At 38.1% G+C, this 22,039-nt stretch overlaps 1 protein-coding gene across 1 annotated transcript; it reads right to left on the bottom strand.

The window, feature by feature from the left end:
* Positions 1–4,816: 4,816 nt before the first annotated feature.
* Positions 4,817–20,357, bottom strand: CLRN1 (clarin 1). The gene is made up of 3 exons (XM_034440307.2): positions 20,078–20,357; positions 7,215–7,394; positions 4,817–5,322 (listed from the first exon to the last, which is right to left on the bottom strand). Exons 1-3 carry the CDS (start codon positions 20,349–20,351, stop codon positions 5,057–5,059), a joined length of 720 nt encoding a protein of 239 aa, XP_034296198.1. The 5' UTR covers positions 20,352–20,357; the 3' UTR covers positions 4,817–5,056.
* Positions 20,358–22,039: the final 1,682 nt, after the last annotated feature.

The raw sequence follows: 22,039 nt of genomic DNA, 5'->3' as shown, positions 1-22,039 counted from the left end.
CTTCTCTTTCTTCTTTCTCATCTACTCCATTGATTTTGCTTTTCCTACTTGCCAATTGATGTCCAAGGAAGGGACCAAAATTCTCTGTCTCCATTCTGCTAAAAGCTACATCTGCATTTTCATCATAACATGTCACCAGTCTTTAATGTTCACCTGGGTTTTGTCTGGCCATGTGTGGTGTTTTCACCCTCCCCTTCGTTTCTGTGGAAATGTCAACAATTTTCTCACCTTTCAGACTTATATTGAGCAATATAGCAATAGGTAAATAGCATTGTTTACTATTACTGATCAGTTACACTTCCCAATTACTTCCTCTTTGTAGAACATGCCTACATGTTCTACAGGAGTGCAGAAATATACTTAATTTCAGTTGTAAAATGAAAAAAGATTTGGCAACACAATCCGATAAAATTGTCTCTAGCCAGAGCAAGCTCAAAATTCTAGCAGTCTCAAACTAATGACTTAGTTCATTTCTTCCCAGGAAATGTTTGAAATATTGTAGGAAAATTAATAAATCAGCTAACTTCCAAGGGATTTCTGCCACTCACAGATAAACCAATGATCATTTCAGGGACATATGATTTGGATTTAGCTGCAATCACTTCCAGTCCTGCTACTATATGACTCCATTGATATTTTAGATATTTTTTGTGGCACCTGGTAAAAATTCTTTGAAAAAAACACTTGTAGTCTCTTGCTAAAGCAACATATTTTATCTTGGCTTGCAGTAGAAAAAAGAGGAAAAGAAAATGCATTTCAAAAAAGGAGAGAATTATACTTCCACTATTTCTTATTCTAGGTCCTGTTTCAGCCCTATACCTTTTCAACATGTGATGTCATTATAAAGCAATTTATCCTCTGGGAAATCAGTCTTTGGTAGAAAATGAACTTCCCTCAGCTATTTTAGGGCTCTGCTATCAGTATAGTGCTTCTGATTTGGTAATAAGCCTAATGAGATGGGACAATAATGGGTGACAAGATTCTCTAAAATACAACTTAATCACAGTGTTGATTTTATTTTTCTGTACTGCTTAGTCACAGGAAGTTGACAGAACTTGAATGATTGAAGTAGAGATAGGAACTTTTAATTCCCTCATTGAAAAGTCCTATATCTACTAAATTTGGCAGAATCGTGGACTTTCTACTCATTTTAATACAATAGCTTCATTTACATGATTTTGTGGCAATGGCTCATGAAAGTGGGAACAATACACCCAGCTTGGACTAGTGGCTAAGACACCAATGTAGATACCAGGAGATTGTGTATTCGAGTCCTGTTTTAGGCATGAAACGTAACTTTGGGTGGGCCACTGTCTCTCAGCTCAACTCACCTCGCAGAGTTGTAGGGAAAATAAGAGGAGGAAGGAGTGTTAAGCATGTTCGTCTCTTTGAATTATTTAGAAAAACAATAAAGTTGGTTTTTTTTTAAAAAAATGTTTTGTAATTGGATGGAAAAGGTTCAGGACCCTGGACAGTACCCCTGGCTTTAGAGATTCTTGAATGAAATTTATTAAAAGTTATGACAGATGATCTTGCAAGAATCCTATGGAACTGTAAAGAAAGAGACAAATAACTCCAATACTACTCTGAAGGTATTCTTTTATAGGTAGCCTTTTATATTTTGAGCAGAATAATCCTTCTCAGAACCACAGAATTGAATTTGCATCTTTAAAGCCAGCACTTATGTTTTCTGCAGCTGTCATGCGACCTTCCAACCCCCAAAATGTTTTCATTCTGAATTCCATTTATTTCAGCTAATAACTTCCTAGAATTCTCAGCTTGATATTCCCTTAGATTTCCTAGCATTTTTAGTCTGAATTCATAACAAAACACAGGTCTTTCATCTGAGCACTGAAAAGTCCTCAAAATGTTGAGTCAGAAGCATTAATAAGCAGCTGAAAGAAGGTCACTTTGACATAATGCCATTTCCATATTGCCAGGCTGGGGAGACAGAACATATTTATTAGTCTACTTTTTATAAAGAGTCGTTCTTTTGGCATTTATATAAGTAAAGATAATATTTCGGGGGATGGGTGGGTATTTGCAAGGCTGTAATAAACCAAGAAATCTTGAGGAATGACCATGAGAATTTCATCAGCTTTATAACACAATTGTACTATTGATTTACTCTGATAATAAGTGAGTTTATATCTTTGACAAAAATGCACCAATATTTCTTTACCAAACCACATTGGTTATACTGTATTTGTATGATGTGCCTGTTTATGGTTAACAATGGTTTAATCAATAATCCAACTGCCTATATTGAACCATAAACCTGAATATATGAGTGGAGTACACACATTATTTTTACAATAATTTTATTGAAGTTTGCAAATACAAAGATAAAAAACTAATACAACCTAAGGAAAATATAAAAAGAAAAGAAAAAAAAGGAAAAGAAAACATATAAAAGATTATTCCCCTCTGTCTCTAGACAAATATGAACAATTTCATGAACTTAACATCTTCTCTATATTTCAATTAAAAAGCTCTTTTCTTCCATATCTTATTCATTATCAAACAAATAAAAACCCATAATTCAATTCTAATCAGCAAAATTCAGAAATATTAACACACCTATTTTAATTTTAATCAAAAAATCCATTTTGTAATCTAATATTGTTCTCTAAGAAACAAAGTGAAAAATCTTTCCACTTATAAACAGATCCTTACAGCCTCGCCATTCAATTTCCATTAACAACTACCAGAAACCACAATTTATATATTTTAATCCTGATCAAATTGATTCACTTTGTAGATGTTCTGTTTACCTTTAAAAAGCTTGATCCTTATTTGCATTAAGTAATGTCCCACAGGTTGAGTTCTTATCATTTTCTCTTTATCTGCTCTCAGAAAGTTTCCTTTGTTTCATACTTTCCTTTTAGAAATCTGAGATAAGAAGGTCTTCCACGTTCTTCTTTATTATTATTATTTATTTATTATTTGTAAGTATCTTTAATTATTAAGACATCAGCTGGGTTCATTTGTAAATCATTTTGTCATCTTTTTCCATATCACTCTAGCATTTTGAAGTCCATTTTCACATCCACAGCATGTTTTTCCATATCATTTTTGTAATCCATCATCTCTTTTGAATTCCAATTCTACACTCAAATCTGAGTCTTTGTTTTATCCAATAAAATTTGTCTTAATTTTGTTTCATCCAATAAAATCTGTTGTTATTATATATCCTTTTCTACAATAGTTCAACTATAAGATAAGCATCTTGAAACAACATATGGCTAAATTGTTTCCCAAAACAATAAGGCTTTGCTGTGACCAGCAATAGAAGTAAGTAGTTTACTTAATCAGTATTGGTTATATTTAGGACTTATATTTGGTTGTTTTAACATTTATTATTTAGACTTGGACTGCAATTCAATATTTATTGATCGGTTGGTTTTTAGTTTTTAGTTTAGTGTGATGTGCAGCCTTTGACATTATGATTTAGCATGCCATAGGAACCAGACTATTTTTTATTTGAGAAATGTTTTATGACAACCTTTTCAAATCTGGTCTTTTCAGACATGTTGTTTCAAATTCTCATTATCTTACATAGCCCAGTTATCTTAGGATAATACAGCATGATGATTTTCTGACATAGGTACGAATATGCTGGGGGAAGAATAAATTGATACACAAAAATATATGAAAACGTCCATGTATGCATTTTGGAAATAGCACCAACTATTGGAACTAAAATAATAAACCTGAGAATAAATGTGGAATAACAGAATAACAGGACAAAAGAAAAATAATATAAAAATTTCAGAGATACAATTTCTAAAATTTCTTGTTACACATAATACTAACATACAAGATGAGTTAGAATAAGTTCCAACACAGATATTTTATTTTCTTCTGTTTTGAACATTTTTTTCTACCAACAATTATTTGAAGCTACAGGGCATAGCAGATTTATTTATGAAGCATAAAATTCCATATGAGAAAGATCAGATCTAAAGCTAAAGGAGAACAGTGAAAACTAAAATAAATATTTTAATAAAGAAAGAAAAATATTACAACTTTACTGCATAGTTTACTACATATGGGTCCAGAGCTCTCAAATATGACATTAAACAGAAGGTACAAACATCTTTGGTAGTTCATAAAAAGTATTTCAGTTAGAAATTAATTATAGGACATTAATTTCTAACAGAAATGCTTTCCTATAGAAGAGAAATAACACAAGATGGCACACAATAGATGTAGTCAATGAACAGAAGCTGCTTGAGACCCACAGAAGGAATTCATTTATGAGTAAACTCTCCTTTTGTGAAAAGAAATTCCTTGGAGGTGAGTTGAAAATACTGGATGCCAATTATAATGTCTGATTTCAAATTGGCACTTCTCATTTCTATTGGAAAAGTTTATTCATTGTTGATTTTGACCACAATTTTTCATCTCTAACAATTTCAGCAGATCAAATTTTTAATCTGTATGACTTGCTGCTGAAATTATGGTATATGGCAGGGGTGGGTTGCTACCAGTTCACCCTGGATCATCGAACTGGTAGCGGCGGTGGCGGGAGGCTCCGCCCACCCACCTGGACATCTCTGCGCATGCACAGAAGCATCGCCCGTGCGTGTGAACGCGCGCATGCCCTTGAGTGAACTGGTAGAGACAGGATTTGAATCCCACTACTGGTTTACGGCTGGATGTTTTCAATTTTAATTCTTGAGCCCTTCTTTGAAATGAAAACTGAGATGGCTGCACATATTTCAAATTTTTTTCGAAGTATGGATTGACAATACTTCTAAACAAACGCTTTTCAACATAATTTGCAAATAGGAAATAAACAGATTCTGTTATGGATTGCTGCAGGTGTTCTGTTTTACGTTCTTTTTGTATTGCTGTGATGAAAAGTGATAATATAATGAAAATAATATTACTGAATAAAGCTCTTATGACATTCTGTTTGCTGGTAGCTTGTGGATGTTTCTGCCTTAAAATACACTTGTAAAAATCAACCTTTTAAACATGTGTATTCTTTGCATCTTTTGGAAATAAAGACAAGATGAATTATTTGCATAAATCAAGATTTAAAGTACGTTTAGTACATTAGATCCATTGCTCCATTTGGTGCCTCAGAATTTTTTGATTTTGAAAAAGGAAATGCAAATCCAGCCAGGCGTATAAGCAGAATGTTCATAAAGTGTACTAATGAGCACACCAGGATGATCCAGAAGGATTTTGCAAACTGCTCACTGTGAGTTTTAAAAATAAAACTTCCTTCTTTATAATTAGCTATTTTCTCAGAGAGGTGGTGGATTTTCACTTCTGAAGAAAACAGTATCAAAATAAGAAAGCCACAAGAAACTGAAAAAGAAAGAAATGCAAAATTAATATTTGGTCAAATTTTCAACCTAATTCTACAACATTTGTTGTTATACTTCAACATTTATCAATGAGCTCTTCTGTCTATTTTTTTAAGAGGTTGGGTCCCAGTTGAATCCAACAATTAATAAGAACAGATAATTATAACTTGATTTTGCTCTATTTCTTCCCTACCTTTTCTCTAAATATATCTGTTTGAAGTCCACGCTCCACTGAGTTTCACCTGGTTTGCGTAGCCTGCCAGCTTCATCTGACAGATACCCTTTCTTGCTCTATTTGGTACTTGCTTGGATTAAAATGAGTGTTCCAATTCATGTATTAAAGGGTGAACATGCTAACTCTAGCTTTTTTCTTCTTTATAAATGAAACAAAACTCCCCCAAATCTGTTTGTGCATGAAAAATAAACCATATTAATCTGTTTGAATGGTAATGTTTGTTGAACTATATCTTTCCCACTGCTTGTAAAGCAAGTGTGCTTGCTGAGCTAATTCTATTCCCTGTTGCTTGAGACAGTCATAAATAGCATTTTTTCCTAAGAGCAAAAACTAAGGGTATAATGTTCTATGTATGCCAGAGCTTTGTTTAAAGATTCTTTAGAAAAGAAGTTTTGCCCTTGTAGATGATGCTTCCAGCTTCCCACAGTACAACTTGGTCCAAAAGATTGCATAGTCCTGTCCCAGTGTCTGGAAGCTGTAAGGGTATGGATTGCAATGGATTTTGATTGAACCCAAGCAAGAACGAGTGCTTTAGGTATTTGGGCCTTACATTGATATGTTTTTCCCCACTGTTGTTCCTAGATGGGGTGATTCTGCCCCAAATGGATCCAGTGTGCAGTCTATAGTCAATAACCGCAGACTCACATTCCTGATATCAATTCTTGCCTTGGATTGATCCCTGGCTGTATACAAAAGTACCCAAGGATTTACATGCACATGACAATGAAGGATTTATTCAGACCGTGGTAAGGTATAGTGAGGCTGATTGTTGTGCAAGTGGAAAGCCTTCTAATTTTCATGGAGAATGTGCAAGAATCATTAATCAATATATGCCTTCGGAAGCAGGTGCTAGAAAGTTTAAATAATGAAAATGTTTTTATTTAAGGATACAGTTTTGAAGTTTTATAACTCAGAGAGTTATATTTAAATTTAAACCAAGGTTTATTTTAAATTCAAGCTGGATTTTGCTTGCTAGTTTGTAGTTCTGCGCATTATGTAGCTTTGTACTTTGCCAATTTTATATAAGCTATTTTATTCATTTTTAAAAATTGTTTTATAAAATAAAATTACATTTTAATCTCTAGCACATATAACAGTGTAGTGTTCTTTTGATAACTATTGTAAGTGTTTGTAGCATTTCAAACTCTCAATTTCCAGCAGGGCTATAGTGTGAGGGGAAGAGTGACTGTGAGGGGAGAGCGAGGGGAGGGGAGGGCGAGGGGTGGGGCCAGTCAGTGGTGGGATCACCTGACAGGGAGCCACAGCAGAGGACCCAAACAGCCACATGTGGCTCCGAAGCCGCAGGTTGCTGACCCCTGCACTAGGTGAATCCATTACCCATAAAAAAAAAAAAATAGAAGGAAGGGAAACGATGACTGCTTACACTAGATGGAGATGTTGAGGCTGTAACAATCACAACTGGAGTGATTCTCTTAACAATTGTCAAAATACCAAGTTGGATTGCATGTGATGATGACAACATATTGAGTAGAAAGCATCAGTTTAAAAAGAAAAAAAAACCTGTTTTTTTAATGTTAAAAAAAAAGAATAACCAGCAAAAAAAAATTGGGGGAACATATAATAACTGTCCACCTCATCTTACATGAGAATCTGGTAAATGAATTTATATCTACATGCCAAAGTATTGCTGGACTTACCTGAAATGAAGCTCCACAGATAGAGTCCTAATGGACCATGTAAGGTTTCATAAGGATTGCCAAATGCATTGTACATGAAGAAGCCAGTTGCAATCAGTGCAAAGACGAATAATGCCAAGCAAAATAGGATGACACTTACATGGATACTTGCAGGCATAATTTTGAATAATTCTGGAAAAACTAACAGAGTGGGAAAATATTTATTATTTATAAAATCTGAAAAAATAATGCAGAAAAATATTCATTTATTTATCTATGACACTGCATGTTGCCTCCATCAATCATTGTGGCTGGAACAGGGAATTAACTATCAACGTGGAAGGAATCTTGATAAGCAAGGCAAGATGTTTTTGTAACTTATTTATGATTGAGGATTGAAATTAAATAGAAGTATAGATAAAATAGACAATTATATGAAGATAGTAAAACTGATATAACAGAGGACATATTGTCAATGTTTATGTTTTAATACATACCATTTTACGAGAAAGGTTTGCAAATTAAATGTAGTTTGGTATCATTTAAGGTCCTTTTGTTTCATCACTGGAACAAAACTCACATATTCAAACCTGATGAGACACATCAATCCACCAATCAGCATTCCTACATTTCCTAACATGGTTTCTTCCAGAAGAGCTAGACTTCACTCCAGTGGTGGGATTCAATTTTTTTTTCTACCAGTTCTGTGGGCGTGGCTTGATGGGCGTGGCAGGGGAAGGATACTGTAAAATCTCCATTCCCACCCCACTCCAGGGGAAGGTTATTGCAAAATTCCCATTTTCTCCCGATCAGCTGGGACTTGGGACGCAGAGAATAGATGGGGGCAGAGCCAGTCAGAGGTTCTCCAAACTACTCAAAATTTCCACTACCGGTTCCCCAGAACTGGTCAGAACCTGCTGAATACCATCTCTGCTTCAGTCCCAAAATTTCTATCCAGCAGCACAGTCATATATAGACAATATTGTTTATTTTCTCTAGGTTACTCTCCATTATTTAGTGTACAGGTACTCCTCAAATTACAACAGTTCATTAAGTGAACAATGGCACTGAAAAAAGTGATTCATGACCATTTCTCCATACTTATGACCATTGCAGCATCTCCATGGTAACATGTTCCAAATTCAGATCCTTGGCAACTGACTCATATTTATGATGGTTACAGTGTCCTGGGGATATGTGATCATCTTTTGCAAACTGATAAGCAAAGTCAGTGGGGAAACCAAATTCATTTAACAACCTGGTTTCTAACTTCACAACTGCAGTGATTCACTTAACAACGGTGGCAAGAAAGGTCGTAAAATGGAGCAAACTCACTTAACATGCTCGCTTTCTTGCCAATGTTGTTAAGTGAATCACTGCAGTTGTTAATAACATGGTTATTAAAGGAATCTGGCTTCTTCATTGATTTTGCTTATCAGATCAAAGATGATCACATGACCCAGGATACTGCAACTGTCATAAATACATGCCAGTTGCCAAGCATCTGAATTTTGATCACATGACCACAGGGATGCTGCAATAGTCCTAAGTGCAAAAAAACCAGTGATAAATCACTTTTTACAACTTTGCCTTTATAACTTTGAATGATTGCTCGTTGAATGCTGGTAAGAGGACTACTTGTATAGTTTAATTTCCAAATGATTTAAATACAGCATGCATTCCACAGATGGTGAGTTTTTGTTTGTGAATCATATCCTAATTTGGTTCAGCCTTACTAAACATATTGTATATTAATATATAGCAAGAAATGCACTATTTATCTAAAATATATGTAGTCACATAATGGCTCTAAAGGCAATGTACAAGTAGAAAACTATTTAGGCAGAATAGTTTGTGGGTTAATCTTTCTACTGATTTTTAAATACCTCTGCTGAGTTAGCCACAACACATATTTTAAAATGATTTGTAGAATACAAGATAACTGCTCTTAGTCCACAGGGGTATGATTAAACTGGTGCTAATAATTCCTTAGAATTGCTTGGCTGTGGTTAAAACATGCTGAGAAAAAGCAATGTAGGTACTGCAAATAAATTTATATAGCACATATAATATAAATTATCTGCAACTCCATTTGAACTCTCTAATTCCATCAACTGGCTTGAGATTCATGCACTTCATCTTAATATTATAATTTGCTGGTGGAGTAATGGTGCAGTAGACTGTGCTGTTGGGCTTAAAATGCAGATTTCTAGAACATTCCCTGACTTTGAAATGAATTCTAGTCGTCAATATTGCAAATTAGATCGTTGCCCACGAGTGGAAGGCTTAGATGTACTGGTGTAAAAACATTAATTACTTTTTCAATTACAAGCACAATTCAATGTCCTGTCCTGATCTTAATCTCTAAAATCTGTGTAAATTTGGATCCAGTTATCAGAAGGACAATGTCTTCTCCGACAAGCCTGCCTGAACATGTCAGATCATTATCGAAGCTTTGTCTCCAAGCTTTTACTCTTCAAGAGGCAAGACAGGTGCTAAGTGAAGAAATAGTTGTTTCAAATATGCTCTTTCCCCATAAAGATTTGTGTGACATCATTTTGTTCCTTTTTCACACAATTCCTTGTTCTGAGAATTGTTTCTGTTGCTGTTCCCCCCACCCCGTTTGATTTATAAGTTTCTGGGAGATTTAGTTTAACCTGAAGAGCAGTATCTTCTTTAAATAAATATCACTATCCTACCACTAAGAAAACTAATATCACGGCATCCAACCCTCTCAGTTCCTGACAAATAGATGTGGAAGAAATGGAGGTAGTAACAGATTTTATTTTCCTGGGCTCCAAGATCACTGCACATGGGGACTAGAGCCAAGAAATTAAGACGCTTGCTCCTGGGGAGGAAAGCTATGGCAAATCTAGATAACATACTAAAAAGCAGAGACATCACCCTGCCAACAAAAGTGTGTATAGTCAAGGCTATAGTTTTCCCAGTTGCAATGTATGGCTGTGAAAGTTGGACCATAAGAAATTTTGGTTGAGCGCCAAAGAATTGAGGCCTTTGAACTATGGTGCTGGAGAAGACTCCTGCAAGTCCCTTGGACTGCAAGGCGATCAAACCAGTCAGTCCTAGAGGAGATCAACCCTGACTGCTCTTTAGAAGGCCAGATCCTGAAGATGAAACTGAAATACTTTGGCCACTTAATGAGAAGGAAGAGCCTAATGCTGGGAAAGATTGAGGGCAAAAGAAGAAAGGGACGGCAGAGAAAGGGACGGCTGGATGGAGTCACTGAAGCAGTCGGTGTGAACTTAAATGGTCTCCGGGGGATGGTTGAGGACAGGAAGGCCTGGAGGAAAGTTGGGTCGCGATGGGTCGGACAAGACTTCGCAAATAACAACAACAACATCCTACCACTTCTGCATTCAATAGCTAATCAGGATAAACAGACTATAACAATAAATTAGTGAAACAGCTTGCCTTCAAATGTTGTGGGTGCGTCATCACTGGAAGCTTTTAAAAAGAGACTGGACAGCCATTTGTCTGCAACGGTATAGAGTCTACTTCTTGAGCAGGAAGTTGGACTAGAAGACCTACAAGGTCCCTTCCAACTATTATTCTGTTCTGTTCTGTACTATCGCAAATAAATAAAACAAATAAAGTCACAAAATTTATCTACTGTGGGTTAGGATAAACAAAAGAATATTTTGATTGACTTAATAAAAAGCTGGTAAAGTTTTTAGAATTTAATAAAAAACTGTGAAGATTTTAAAATTGTAAATATGCCTATGTGCACTTCTCTGGAAATGAGGCAACTGGATAAAGAAGCTATTGCTAAAGATAGATAAAAAATTGGATGCCGTGATATCTATTTCAACTGATCTTCCATGGTTTAAGTAATTGTACTCCTTTCAAGGATACTTATAGAGATAATTGTTCAAACGTTAAAGTAATCAAATGTCTAAGGCATCTAATTTTGCAGCATGTGTCAATGAAAATATCCTACTTTACAGCAGGGGTGAAATCCAGCAGGTTCTGACAGGTTATGGAGAACTGGTAGCGGAAATTTTGAACTGTTCGGAAAACTGGTAGTGGAAATGTTGAGTAGTTTGGAGAACTGGCAAACTTCGGCTGGCCCAGAGTGGGGTTGGAATGGAGATTTTGCAAAAGCCTTCCTCCAGGAATGGGAGGGAATGGGGATTTTGCAGTATCCTTCCCTCAGGAGTGGGGATGGAATGAGATTTTGCAGTATCCTTCCCCTGCCATGCCCACCAAGCCACACCACACCCACCAAGCCACGCCCACAGAACCAGTAGTAAAAAAAATTGGATTTCACCACTGCTTTACAGGCATATCCAAAGATTTACGCTGATGATGTTGGGAATTTCAGTGATCTGCCATATTCTAATTTATCTTGATATAAGTGATGAGCTCAATGTAGCAGAATGCACAAAACAGCACGGCTAAAAACTTTAGCTAAAAACTTCAAGCTAAGCATTCAATAACTGACTTCAGGAATTTGGCCTTCTAAATGTATTTGGACTTTCTCCCACCATACCAACCTAGAATTTAGGTCACCACACATTGTGGCATCTGTAGTCTTAGCACACAATTAAAGCAACATATAGCAACCAGGCGCCTGATGGATCCTGATAGGTTCCAGATGGAGCTTGGGCCATTTCTTGAGATTCTGGCTCATGACTCGGCTGAAGACTTGGTGACCGCTTGGGATAGTGCAGCCGCTGGGGCTTTGGACTGCATTGTGCCTTTGCGGCCTCTGACCCGGCACTGAACTCGCCTAGGTCCTTGGTTCTCCGAGGAGCTGAGGGAGATGAAGTGCCGGAAATGATGCCTGGAGAGTGGTTGGAGGACCAGCTGCTCCAAATCTGACTGAACACTGGTGAGGTCTCATATTAAGACCTACCTTGTGGCGATAAAAGCGGCAAAATCTAGCTATTTTTCCACTCTTATCACGTCATCAGATAACCGCCCAGCTGCCCTGTTTAGAGTGACCCGCTCTCTCCTCCATCTGGAAGCGCGGGATGATCCCTTGCAGAGTTGAGCTGAGGATTTTGTCCAGTATCTGTATGATAAAATCACTCAAATTCAGGAAGGCTTGGCCTCTGACTGGGTAAGTCCGGACGGAATGATTGAGGCAGGTCTTGAGAGTGTTATCTGGGAGGAGTTTGATCCTGTGGCTCCCGAGGACGTGGACAGGATTCTGGGATGGCTGAACGCAACCACATGTTTATTGGACCAGTGTCCCTCCTGGCTGGTGCTGGCTTCCCGGGAGGTTACACGAGGCTGGCTCCAGAGGATTATTAACGCTTCTTTGAGTGAAGGTGTCCTGCCGGCTGCCTTGAAAGAAGCAGTGGTGAGGCCCCTCCTCAAGAAGCTCTCTCTGGATCCAGCTGTTTTGGCTAATTATCGTCCAGTTTCCAACCTTCGTTTAATTGCGAAGGTTGTCGAGTGTGGTGGTGCGGCAGCTTCCAAGGTACCTGGATGAAGCTGTCTATGTAGATCCGCTCCAGTCCAGCTTCAGGACTGGGCACAGCATGGAAACGGCATTGGTCGCGTTGGTGGATGATTTCTGGAGGGCTCGGGATAGGGGTTGTTCCTCTGTTCTGGTCCTGTTAGATCTCTCAGTGGCTTTTGATACCATTGACCATGGTATCATGTTGCGCCGGTTGGAGGGATTGGGGGTAGGGGGCACCGTTTTGCGGTGGTTCTCCTCCTATCTCTCTGACCGGTCGCAATCTGTGTTGGCAGGGGGGCAGCGGTCGATCCCGAGGCGCCTTGTTTGTGGGGTGCCACAAGGGTCGGTCCTCTTGCCCCTTCTGTTCAACATTTATGTAAAGCCGCTGGGTGAGATCATCCATGGCTTTGGGGTGGAGTTCCATCAGTACGCTGATGATACCCAGCTGTACATCTCCACTCCAGGCCACCCCAACGATGCCCTTGAAATGATGTCCTGGTGCCTGGAGGCCATGCGGCCTGGATGGGGAGAAACAGGCTCTGACTCAACCCTTCCAAGACCGAGTGGCTGTGGCTTCCGGCGTCCCAATATAGCCAGCTTGTGCCATCGCTGGTTATTGGGGGTGAGTCATTGGCCCCCACGGAGAGGGGGCATCCTCCTGGACGCACGACTGTTTTTAGAAGAGCATATGACGGACGTGGCCAGGGGGGCTTTTTATCAGGTTCGCCTGATACGCCAGTTGCGTCCCTTTCTGGATCGGGACTCCCTATGCACGGTCACTCAAGCACTCGTCACCTCCCGCCTGGACTATTGCAATGCTCTCTACATGGGGCTCCCCTTGGGGTGCACCCAGAGGCTCCAACTGTTCCAGAATGCCGCCGCGTGGGGGATTATGGGAGCGACGGGGTGCTCCCATGTGACACCTCTCCTGCGCGAGCTGCACTGGCTCCCGGTGGTCTTCCAGGTGTGCTTCAAAGTGTTGGTGACCACCTTTAAAGTGCTTCATAGCTTAGGGCCTGGATATTTACGAGACCGCCTTCTGCCACCAATTGCCTCCCACCGGCCAGTATGCTCTCACAGAGAGGGCGTCCTCAGGGTGCTGTCGGCCAGACAATGTTGGCTGGCGACCCTCAGGGGGAGAGCCTTCTCTGTGGTGCACCCACCCTCTGGAACGACCTATCCCCAGAGATATGCACGATATCGGACCTCCGGACTTTTCATCGGGCCCTTAAAACTCACTTATTTCATTTAGCCAGGCTGGATTGATTCCATCCTTTGGTTTTAATTTGAAATTAATTTTAACTGGGTTATTTTAAATTGTGGCTGACATTATTTAATATCTTTTAAACTGTTTTAATTTTTGTATGTTGTGTTTTTACTTTGGCTGTCCACCGCCCTGAATCCTGCTGGAGAAGGGTGGTATAAAAATCAAATCAAATCAATCAATAAATAAATACACCAGTGGTGGATTGCCCCCGATTCGGACCAGTTTGCAAGAATCGGTAGTAAAACCCATGGGAGGCTCCGCCCACTGACCTGGATGTCATCGGAAGTGATCTGCACATGCATAGAAGCTTCTGTGCATGCTCAGAAGAGTTCACGTGGGCACAATGTGAACCGGTAGTAAAGGTAAGTAGAACCCACCCCTGATATAAACCTAGTTTATGCAGAGTTCCAGATTATGGAAGGCTATGCTGGTGAGTAAACCCAGTGGTGGATCATGGATAAACCTGCTTTGACCTACAATGCATATTGTGCAAAAAATGTCCATAATGTACATGTACATCACAAAATGTTGATTGTTTTGATAGCTAGTGTGATAATTTTTCTAAGCAATTGCAATACTTAGGCTTGACATCATGCCACACTAGCCACCTATTTCTCTCCATAGCTACATTTAAATTTTTTAATATATCATTAAAATTTATAGCTGGCCATCTAATAAAATTTAATCCTGCAACAATGTTGCCCTAGAAGCAAAACCACTTTAAACGACGAGGAATAAATCTGAATGCTGATGGCCTTTTAGAAAATGAACTGCTGATCCAGAAACTGACAAGAGTCAGAGGAAACCAAGCAGAAGGCTCTCTCTGAGCCTGTATGGGTTTTACAGGCAGAGCAAATTCATTTTACAATTAAAATATATATATATATATATAGTGGTTCATAGGAAAAACATTTAATTGGAGAACAGGCCTAAAAAAGGGCAGATGATTTAATTTTTCTCCTCAAGCATGACACACAGGGACTCAGTGCACTAATATGCAAACACAGCAAGCGTAAGTAAATGGTACCATCACCAGGGACATTTTTTGTGTGACTTAAATAGAGTTTGCATGAGTGGTGCTGCAAGTGATGATAAAAAGAGTGTTAAACCTTTCATAGGAATTAGCTGCCTTAAAGCTACAGTGCAAAAACAAATTAAATCCAGAAAAAGGGCATTAAAAAAAAATGCTGCCACTATTTTATGCCATCATTGCTTTCTGCTGTCCCTAGATTAATCACACTTTTCTGGTGCCAAGGACTTCAGTACAAACACCTGTTTTTAATATAAAAACAATAAGTTATGAACAAGCAACCTACGGAGAGAAGGATTATATAGACACAATTTTCCCATTTATTGGCAAAACTACATATGCCAGAGGTGGGTTTCAGCAGGTTCTGACCAGTTCTGGAGAACCGGTAGTAGAAATTTTGAGTAGTCCAGAGAACTGGTAGTAAAAATTCTGACTGGACCCACCCCTATCTATTCTTTGCCTCCCAAGTTCCAGCTGATCGGGAGGAAATGGGGATTTTGCAGTAACCTTTCCTGGATATGGGAGGGAATGGGGATTTTGCAGTATCCTTCCCCTGGAGTGGGGTGGGAATGGAGATTTTATAGTATCCTTCCCCTGCCACACCCACCAAGCCACGCCCACCAACCCATGTCACGCCCACCAAGCCACACCCACAGAACTGGTAGTAAAAAATTTTGAAACCCACTACTGATATATGCACTGTCTTGTACACATTACACACACATATAATCAGTATGCTTTACCCAGTTTCCTGTAAATGAACCAATCAAAATTCCACATTTAGAAGGAATATTCATTTATCCTTCTAGCCTTTGATCATATTGCCCAAACATACCTACAGCACATGAAAGCTGGATTGGATCCTAGAACAACGGGTTGCTTACTAGCTTCAGTGGATGTAGACAGACAGTATGAGAAATTTACTGCTGTCCCCAAAGCATCAAACAACAATTTTTTGAAGAGTAGTTGTAGACCAAATACCATAAACCCTAATAGGAATGTTATTGTATCGGTGGTGGTTTGTTTTAATTGCACTGTTGCTGTTGTTTTGTTTTACTGTTTGCTTTACTGTTTGCCACCCAGAGTTTATTAGGTGTTGCTTGGAAATGCTGTCAAATAAATATAAGGCACAACATTTTTAAAACATTCATTTATATGTTGTTATTAGTCCATTTGCCTGTTTAGAACTTGATTTTACTCCTAAAGTGTATCTCTAGTTGCAGTATGGAACACCTTTGTATTTTGATGAGTTAACTGACATACAAGTAGTCCTTGACTTGCAACCGTTCATTTAATGACTGTTTGAAGTTACAATGGCAGTGAAGAAAGTGACTTATGCCTGGTCCTTGCACTTATGACCACTGCAGCATCTTCACAGTCTTGTGGTCAAACTTTGGGTGCTTGGCAATTGTACTTACGACAGTTTTGACCATATTAAACAATCATGACGAGCAAAGTCAAAGGGAGACTATGATTTAATGAACACCTAACGTCCTAATGATTTCCTTAACACAATGACAATAAAGGTTGTAAAACTGAGCATGATTCACTTAATAACCGCCTTGCTTAGCAATGAAAATTCTGCTCCCAATTGCGATCATAAGTTGAGACCTATCTGTTTTTTTGATTTCTCCTTCGTATTAAGGAAATTCTAGAAGTTCGGAGTTCATTCCAAGCTATATTTAACCTACTTGTTTTTACTGTTCCTTGATAAATAAGGGAGGAAGAATTTTCAAACAGCTGAAGATTGTTTAGGCGAGCACTGGCTTATCAGAATGATCATTTCCATTTCAGAATTATACACTATCTGGTCAAGGCCAGAACTTGCGGTCTGGTGACCATGGAAGCAGGGCCATGAAGTCTTGGTGCCAAGATTTAATAACACTGAATGTTCATTAAGCTTTGTGCCTCTAAACAGGCTTGTAAAGTCAGCGCTGTCATCCCTGGCCTTGGACTATCTCTGTTGCTTGAAATGGGCCTCCCTGCAGCTGAAGGAAAACCATCTTGCTTGGAATGTAATGCTTTTTTGTGTTTCTATTTAGTTCCTGTTATAATTAAAGTTTGAAATCTCCTTATCCACTGGTACGTTTATTTTTCTCTCCAAATGAACCAATAGCCTGAACAACTGATCACTTGGCAACACAATGCCTAAATTCTATTAAAATAACTTAAAATTTAAAATTCTATTAAAATAATTTTGTGCTTGTTTATAATGACAGAAGTATGTCCAGTGTTCAACATGTTCCTTCAGAGGTTTGTGCCTCTTTCCAACACTATGCCTCCTCAATAGGAATTTGTTCTGTAGCATCTCCAATCAAAGGATGTAACTAAGTAAAGGAACTTCTGCTTTGCAGTCAAAAAACACCAGACTTAATTTTGAATATCTCCTGGTAGGTGTAGAAAATTTGCAGTGAAATCTGGGCAATAGTGGCAGTATTTGGCTAGTTGGATGGTTGCAGTATTCTGGGGCCTTATGATCACCTTTTGTGATGTTCTTACAAACAAAGAGAATGAGAAGCCAGATTCACTTAATAACTATGTTACTAGTTTAACAATTGCAGTGATTCATTTAACAACTGTGGCACGAGAGGTCATAAAATTGGGCAAAATTCACTTAACAAATGTTTCGCTTAGGACCAGAATTTTTGGGCTCAGTTGTGGTCATAAATCAAGAACTATCTATAATCTAGTCTCTGTAAATTGCTAGTCTTATTGAAGCATACTTTGGATTAATGTACATTTTGGAAATAATTTGTACTTTGTGTGAATGCAAGCTCTCTATTAAAGCAGTGTTTCTCAAGCTTTAAAATGGGTAGACTTCAATTACCCCTGCTGCAGGGATGAAATCTACTTACCTTCCCTACCGGTTCGGAAGTGTGCCCTCTGTGTGCGTGCACACTTGGATCCTCTGCACATGCGCAGAGGGTCAAAAACAGGTTACTTCCTGGTTAAAACCAGGAAGTAACAATATCTGGGCGGGTGGGCAGAGCCTTGCGCTGCCACTGCTACCGGTTCTCTGAACCACGTGCTGCTGCTGCTACTGGTTCTCCAAACCACGTGCTGCCACCGAACTGGTCCGAACCGGTAGCATTTCACCCCTGTGCTGGAATGGGGACTTCTGGGAGTTGAAGTCCACCCATCTTAAAACTTTGAGAAATACTCCTTTAAAGCTTCCATGTGAGGTTGAAAGGAATTGCTGCTGTAATTACTGCTTTAAGGAATCCACTTATCAGAGTGCATGTGATCCTTAAAAGCAGTGACACTGTTGCCAGCCTTGAACAGAAAACTGCAAGCAGCTTTTCAGTGAATACCAATGCAAGATTGGATTTCTTAATCATTTCTGAAGCATACCTCACTGCATATGAAGAATATTTCTCTTCTGCCCCATTTAGCAAGGTCTCATTTGACTAGAGTAGTAATAGAACAGCCAGGCTGTGTTTCCACCCCCTGTCCTAATAAAGCAATACTATCCCCTTTGGCTTATGCTGGGTGAAAAAAAAGAGAGGCTTTATTTGCACTGCCAGTGAAGCATCTGTTTAAGAGGCATGTTCAAGTTACAATTATATTGTCATCATGGCTCTTGAAACTTACCTTGTTGCCTCAATCCAGGTTGGTCACCATTTTGCATTTAACAAATTAGTAACCAAGCTCTCATATTACACGAAATGAACGCTCTCCATTCTTAGGACTTAATCTTAAGGATTCCAGGCATATTGTAAGACCAAATTTATTTACTTTGCCTCATTTTAAACTAGGTCTGAATTCTGGATTATGTTTCTGTTGTATATAAACCAAAGTTTGTATTACACAAACACAGCAAACTGTAATTAAATTTAACTGGATTATTGAAATCATCTAAATGTGACTTGTGAATTTGTGCTTTTCTCACCAATTCATCTAAAACTATCCTCTTTCACACAATTGTATCAGAAGAGGAAGGCTCAGTAAAATGCATTGTCTCCAATTTATGTACCCTTAGCCTTAGTACAGCAGTTCATGGGGTTGGAATGTTAAGATGATTTTAGTAAAAATAACATCCAGTTCCTGTTTCATTCTTTACAACAGCATTCATAAAATTAACAGTAGGCTGCAATTTGAAAAGTAGATCTTCAAATTGCAGCAGAAAGGAATAAAGAGAACTTTTTGAGAAAAAAAAGTTTATAAACGGCTTGCTGTAGAATTTAATTAACAAAGCTATTCTTGTCAATATCTTGAATGAATATAGTTACCATCACTGCAACGATTTTAGACCATCACAAATTATTTGGAGCAGCCAGAACTGCTGCTCTGCAGATTGCCTGCCAATTCTTGTTGAGAAAATAAAATAAACTTTAGGTGACATGTTATCAGCTGTTGTCTACATAACCATGATTTGTGTGATGCTCAAATAAGTCAGCTCTGTGACTGGCAGCCTTAACAATATTTTGGGGTGGAAGATAAACTGATGCATTCCAAAGTATAATTCCTTTTGTGTCAAGGAGAGTAGCGGTTAGCAACACAATCAACATTTTATTTCTCCACTTAAGGTAGTGTTCCAATTTACAAATAAATCTATTGGAACTGAATCCATCTTTCTTTTTAAAATGCTAAGCCGTATTAGGCTCAGTTTATATTTACACATCTATGGATCTAAGACAAGTAGGCTTCTTTCTGTATAAATGGAATTGCCCACAGGTAAGATTGCCCTACTGTATTTAGTTGTCATTTTCTACACCTATTGAAACTAAAGGAAGATTCATTCCAGTTCTCCTTGCACTTCTTCCCACTCTTTTAAGCAGATTAAAACAGAAGACAAAGGTCTATCTGGTGGAGGGAGGGGGAGAAGCAGCTGAGAAGTTAATATTGCAATTTTCTGTAAATGTATTTAGAAAAAAAATGCCCTATGGAATAAAGTTGATGTTACTTCCATGCAAATCTCTGTAGGTTGAGTCTGCCTGTTCCTATGCAAAGGTATATAATATAGTGTAAGAGTATCAAACAGGAATCAATTTTAAAGAAAGATAGATTATATATCACAGCACTATAATTTTGCATTTCCCATTTGCATTTTGCATTTCCCATCTTTCAGAAGAAACAGGAGAAAGCTCATTTACTTTGTCTGTCAAACCATGATAGCATGCACAAAGTATTAAATAATTCAGATTGTCATTGTTACTTACATGAAAACTGAAAAGGTCTCCCTCCAAGGCCACATTGTCTAACCCTCTCCCCATAGAATAGTCCATACTGAATTTCACCAATAAACTTATCTAATTCCTGGCCAGTAGCATTAACCAGCAATGCTCCAGTTTTGCAAAGAATTTTTCCTTGGATCCATAGCTGAGTTCCTATAGCTGCTGCGATGGCCAGAGCACAAGCAAAACTGAACACAGCAGCTATGCAGAAAACAACTTTCTTCTGTTGGGCTGGCATATATAATCCTAGATGAGGCATGCAGAAAAAATGGAAAAATACAATTTCAAATGAAACCTTTAGTAAGGTGGGTTTTGCAGCAACCCTTCTCAATGTTACTTGAGAACAAAGGTTAAAATAACAGATGGAAACCTCCGTGTAATTTGATGAGTGCCCTCTTTGGGTTTGTTTGTTTTTCATAGCCTTTGTCTGATTGGGTGAACTGAAAATTCCAGAATGAGACCTGGCTCTTGGATTAAGTTAGCCACTGTGTGCAATGGGCGAGGAGGTAATGCTTACATTTAAATCAGGAAGAACACAATAAAAAAATATTCAGATTTTAACATTTTATCTTTGCATAGCATTAAAATGTCATTCAGGCAGATGATACGAGGTCTGTTTAATGTTATTATTAAAATAAGGATGACATTGTTCTATTTTATTCTCAGATTGGGCATATGAATGGACAATCAGTAATAACTATTTTACTTCTTGTCACAAAGCCATTCAACTGGATGAGTGCTTTCTTTCAAACAAGGGTTATCTGCAAAATTCCAGATGACCTCTAGGTGCCAGCAAAGAGACGGAAACACTCTCTTTGTTAACATCAACCCTAATTCAAATAGCTTTTCTAGTTAAGCAATTTCATAGTTAAATTAATGTACATCTAAATGTTCTGGTTCCGTTAAATGGAATTGTTTATTATCCCCTAACCCCATTTCTCTCAGTGGCAATGATTTAACTATTTTCAGTTGTGCAGTAGAATCAACTGATTGAACTCAAAGCTTGTAGCTTTTAGATACACTTCTTACTTATTCATTGCAAATCTCTCCCTGGAAATGAAGAAGAGTAGAATAGCACGTAGAACATTGTGTATAGCACATACCTGTTCTTTAATGATGCTTTGAAATGGATTTATGTAAAACCTGGCATTTGTAGAACAGTTTTCTCAATTCCGAGCAGGGCAAATCATCTCTAAAATTTAAGCATGTTGTAGTGCCAAGCAACATATTATATGAATTCTTTCTTTCATTCCCTCTTTCTGGAATAATTCAACCACGGCATTCTTAATTAATTTATGCACATGTAATTATCCTTCCATGTGTAATTTGCTGCCTTGTTCTTTCCTCATACATATTGTAAGAAGTGGGTAGTGGGAAGAGAACTTGTACCAATTCTTATACACAGTCTTCATCTCTAACAGGTTATTCATGCCAACAATTATGTTTATATGTTCAGAGCTCTAAGAATAATAGCTGATTCCAGATATTTTCTTCTTTTCTCCCAAATAACTGACTAATGTTTTGAATGCTGTAACATACACGTACATTTTTGGCCCTTAGTGGTGATAGGTATAGAATAAATTTCTATGAAGAAATTGTATAACATTTGGAGCTATAAAGGTTGCATAGTAGAGAAATTAGGCTGAATCTGGTGATTGTCCATCCTATGACTAAGAACATTTTGTTCTAGCAAAGGATTTCTCTAAATTTTCTGTTTAAAATGCGGATGGAGTCTAGTGCACGTTAACGTGTTAATTCATTTCCAAAATCTAATTTCACATCAACCTTTTCAACCGATAGAAGAGAAAGCATAAATTTATCTTTAATTTCCAGGCTAGCATTTCAAAAGCATCAAAAAGAGAAGATGCAGCCATTCACAAATTGAATCTAAATATGGCACCTTCACATGTCTCAATAATCATTGTTTTCTCTTATTTCCTCATAATG

Source organism: Pantherophis guttatus, chromosome 6 (assembly GCF_059756535.1).
Source record: "Pantherophis guttatus breed Tessera chromosome 6, ASM5975653v1, whole genome shotgun sequence".
In the NCBI taxonomy this organism is placed as follows: Eukaryota; Metazoa; Chordata; class Lepidosauria; order Squamata; family Colubridae; genus Pantherophis; species Pantherophis guttatus.
This window is presented reverse-complemented; position numbering and strand designations above follow the sequence as displayed.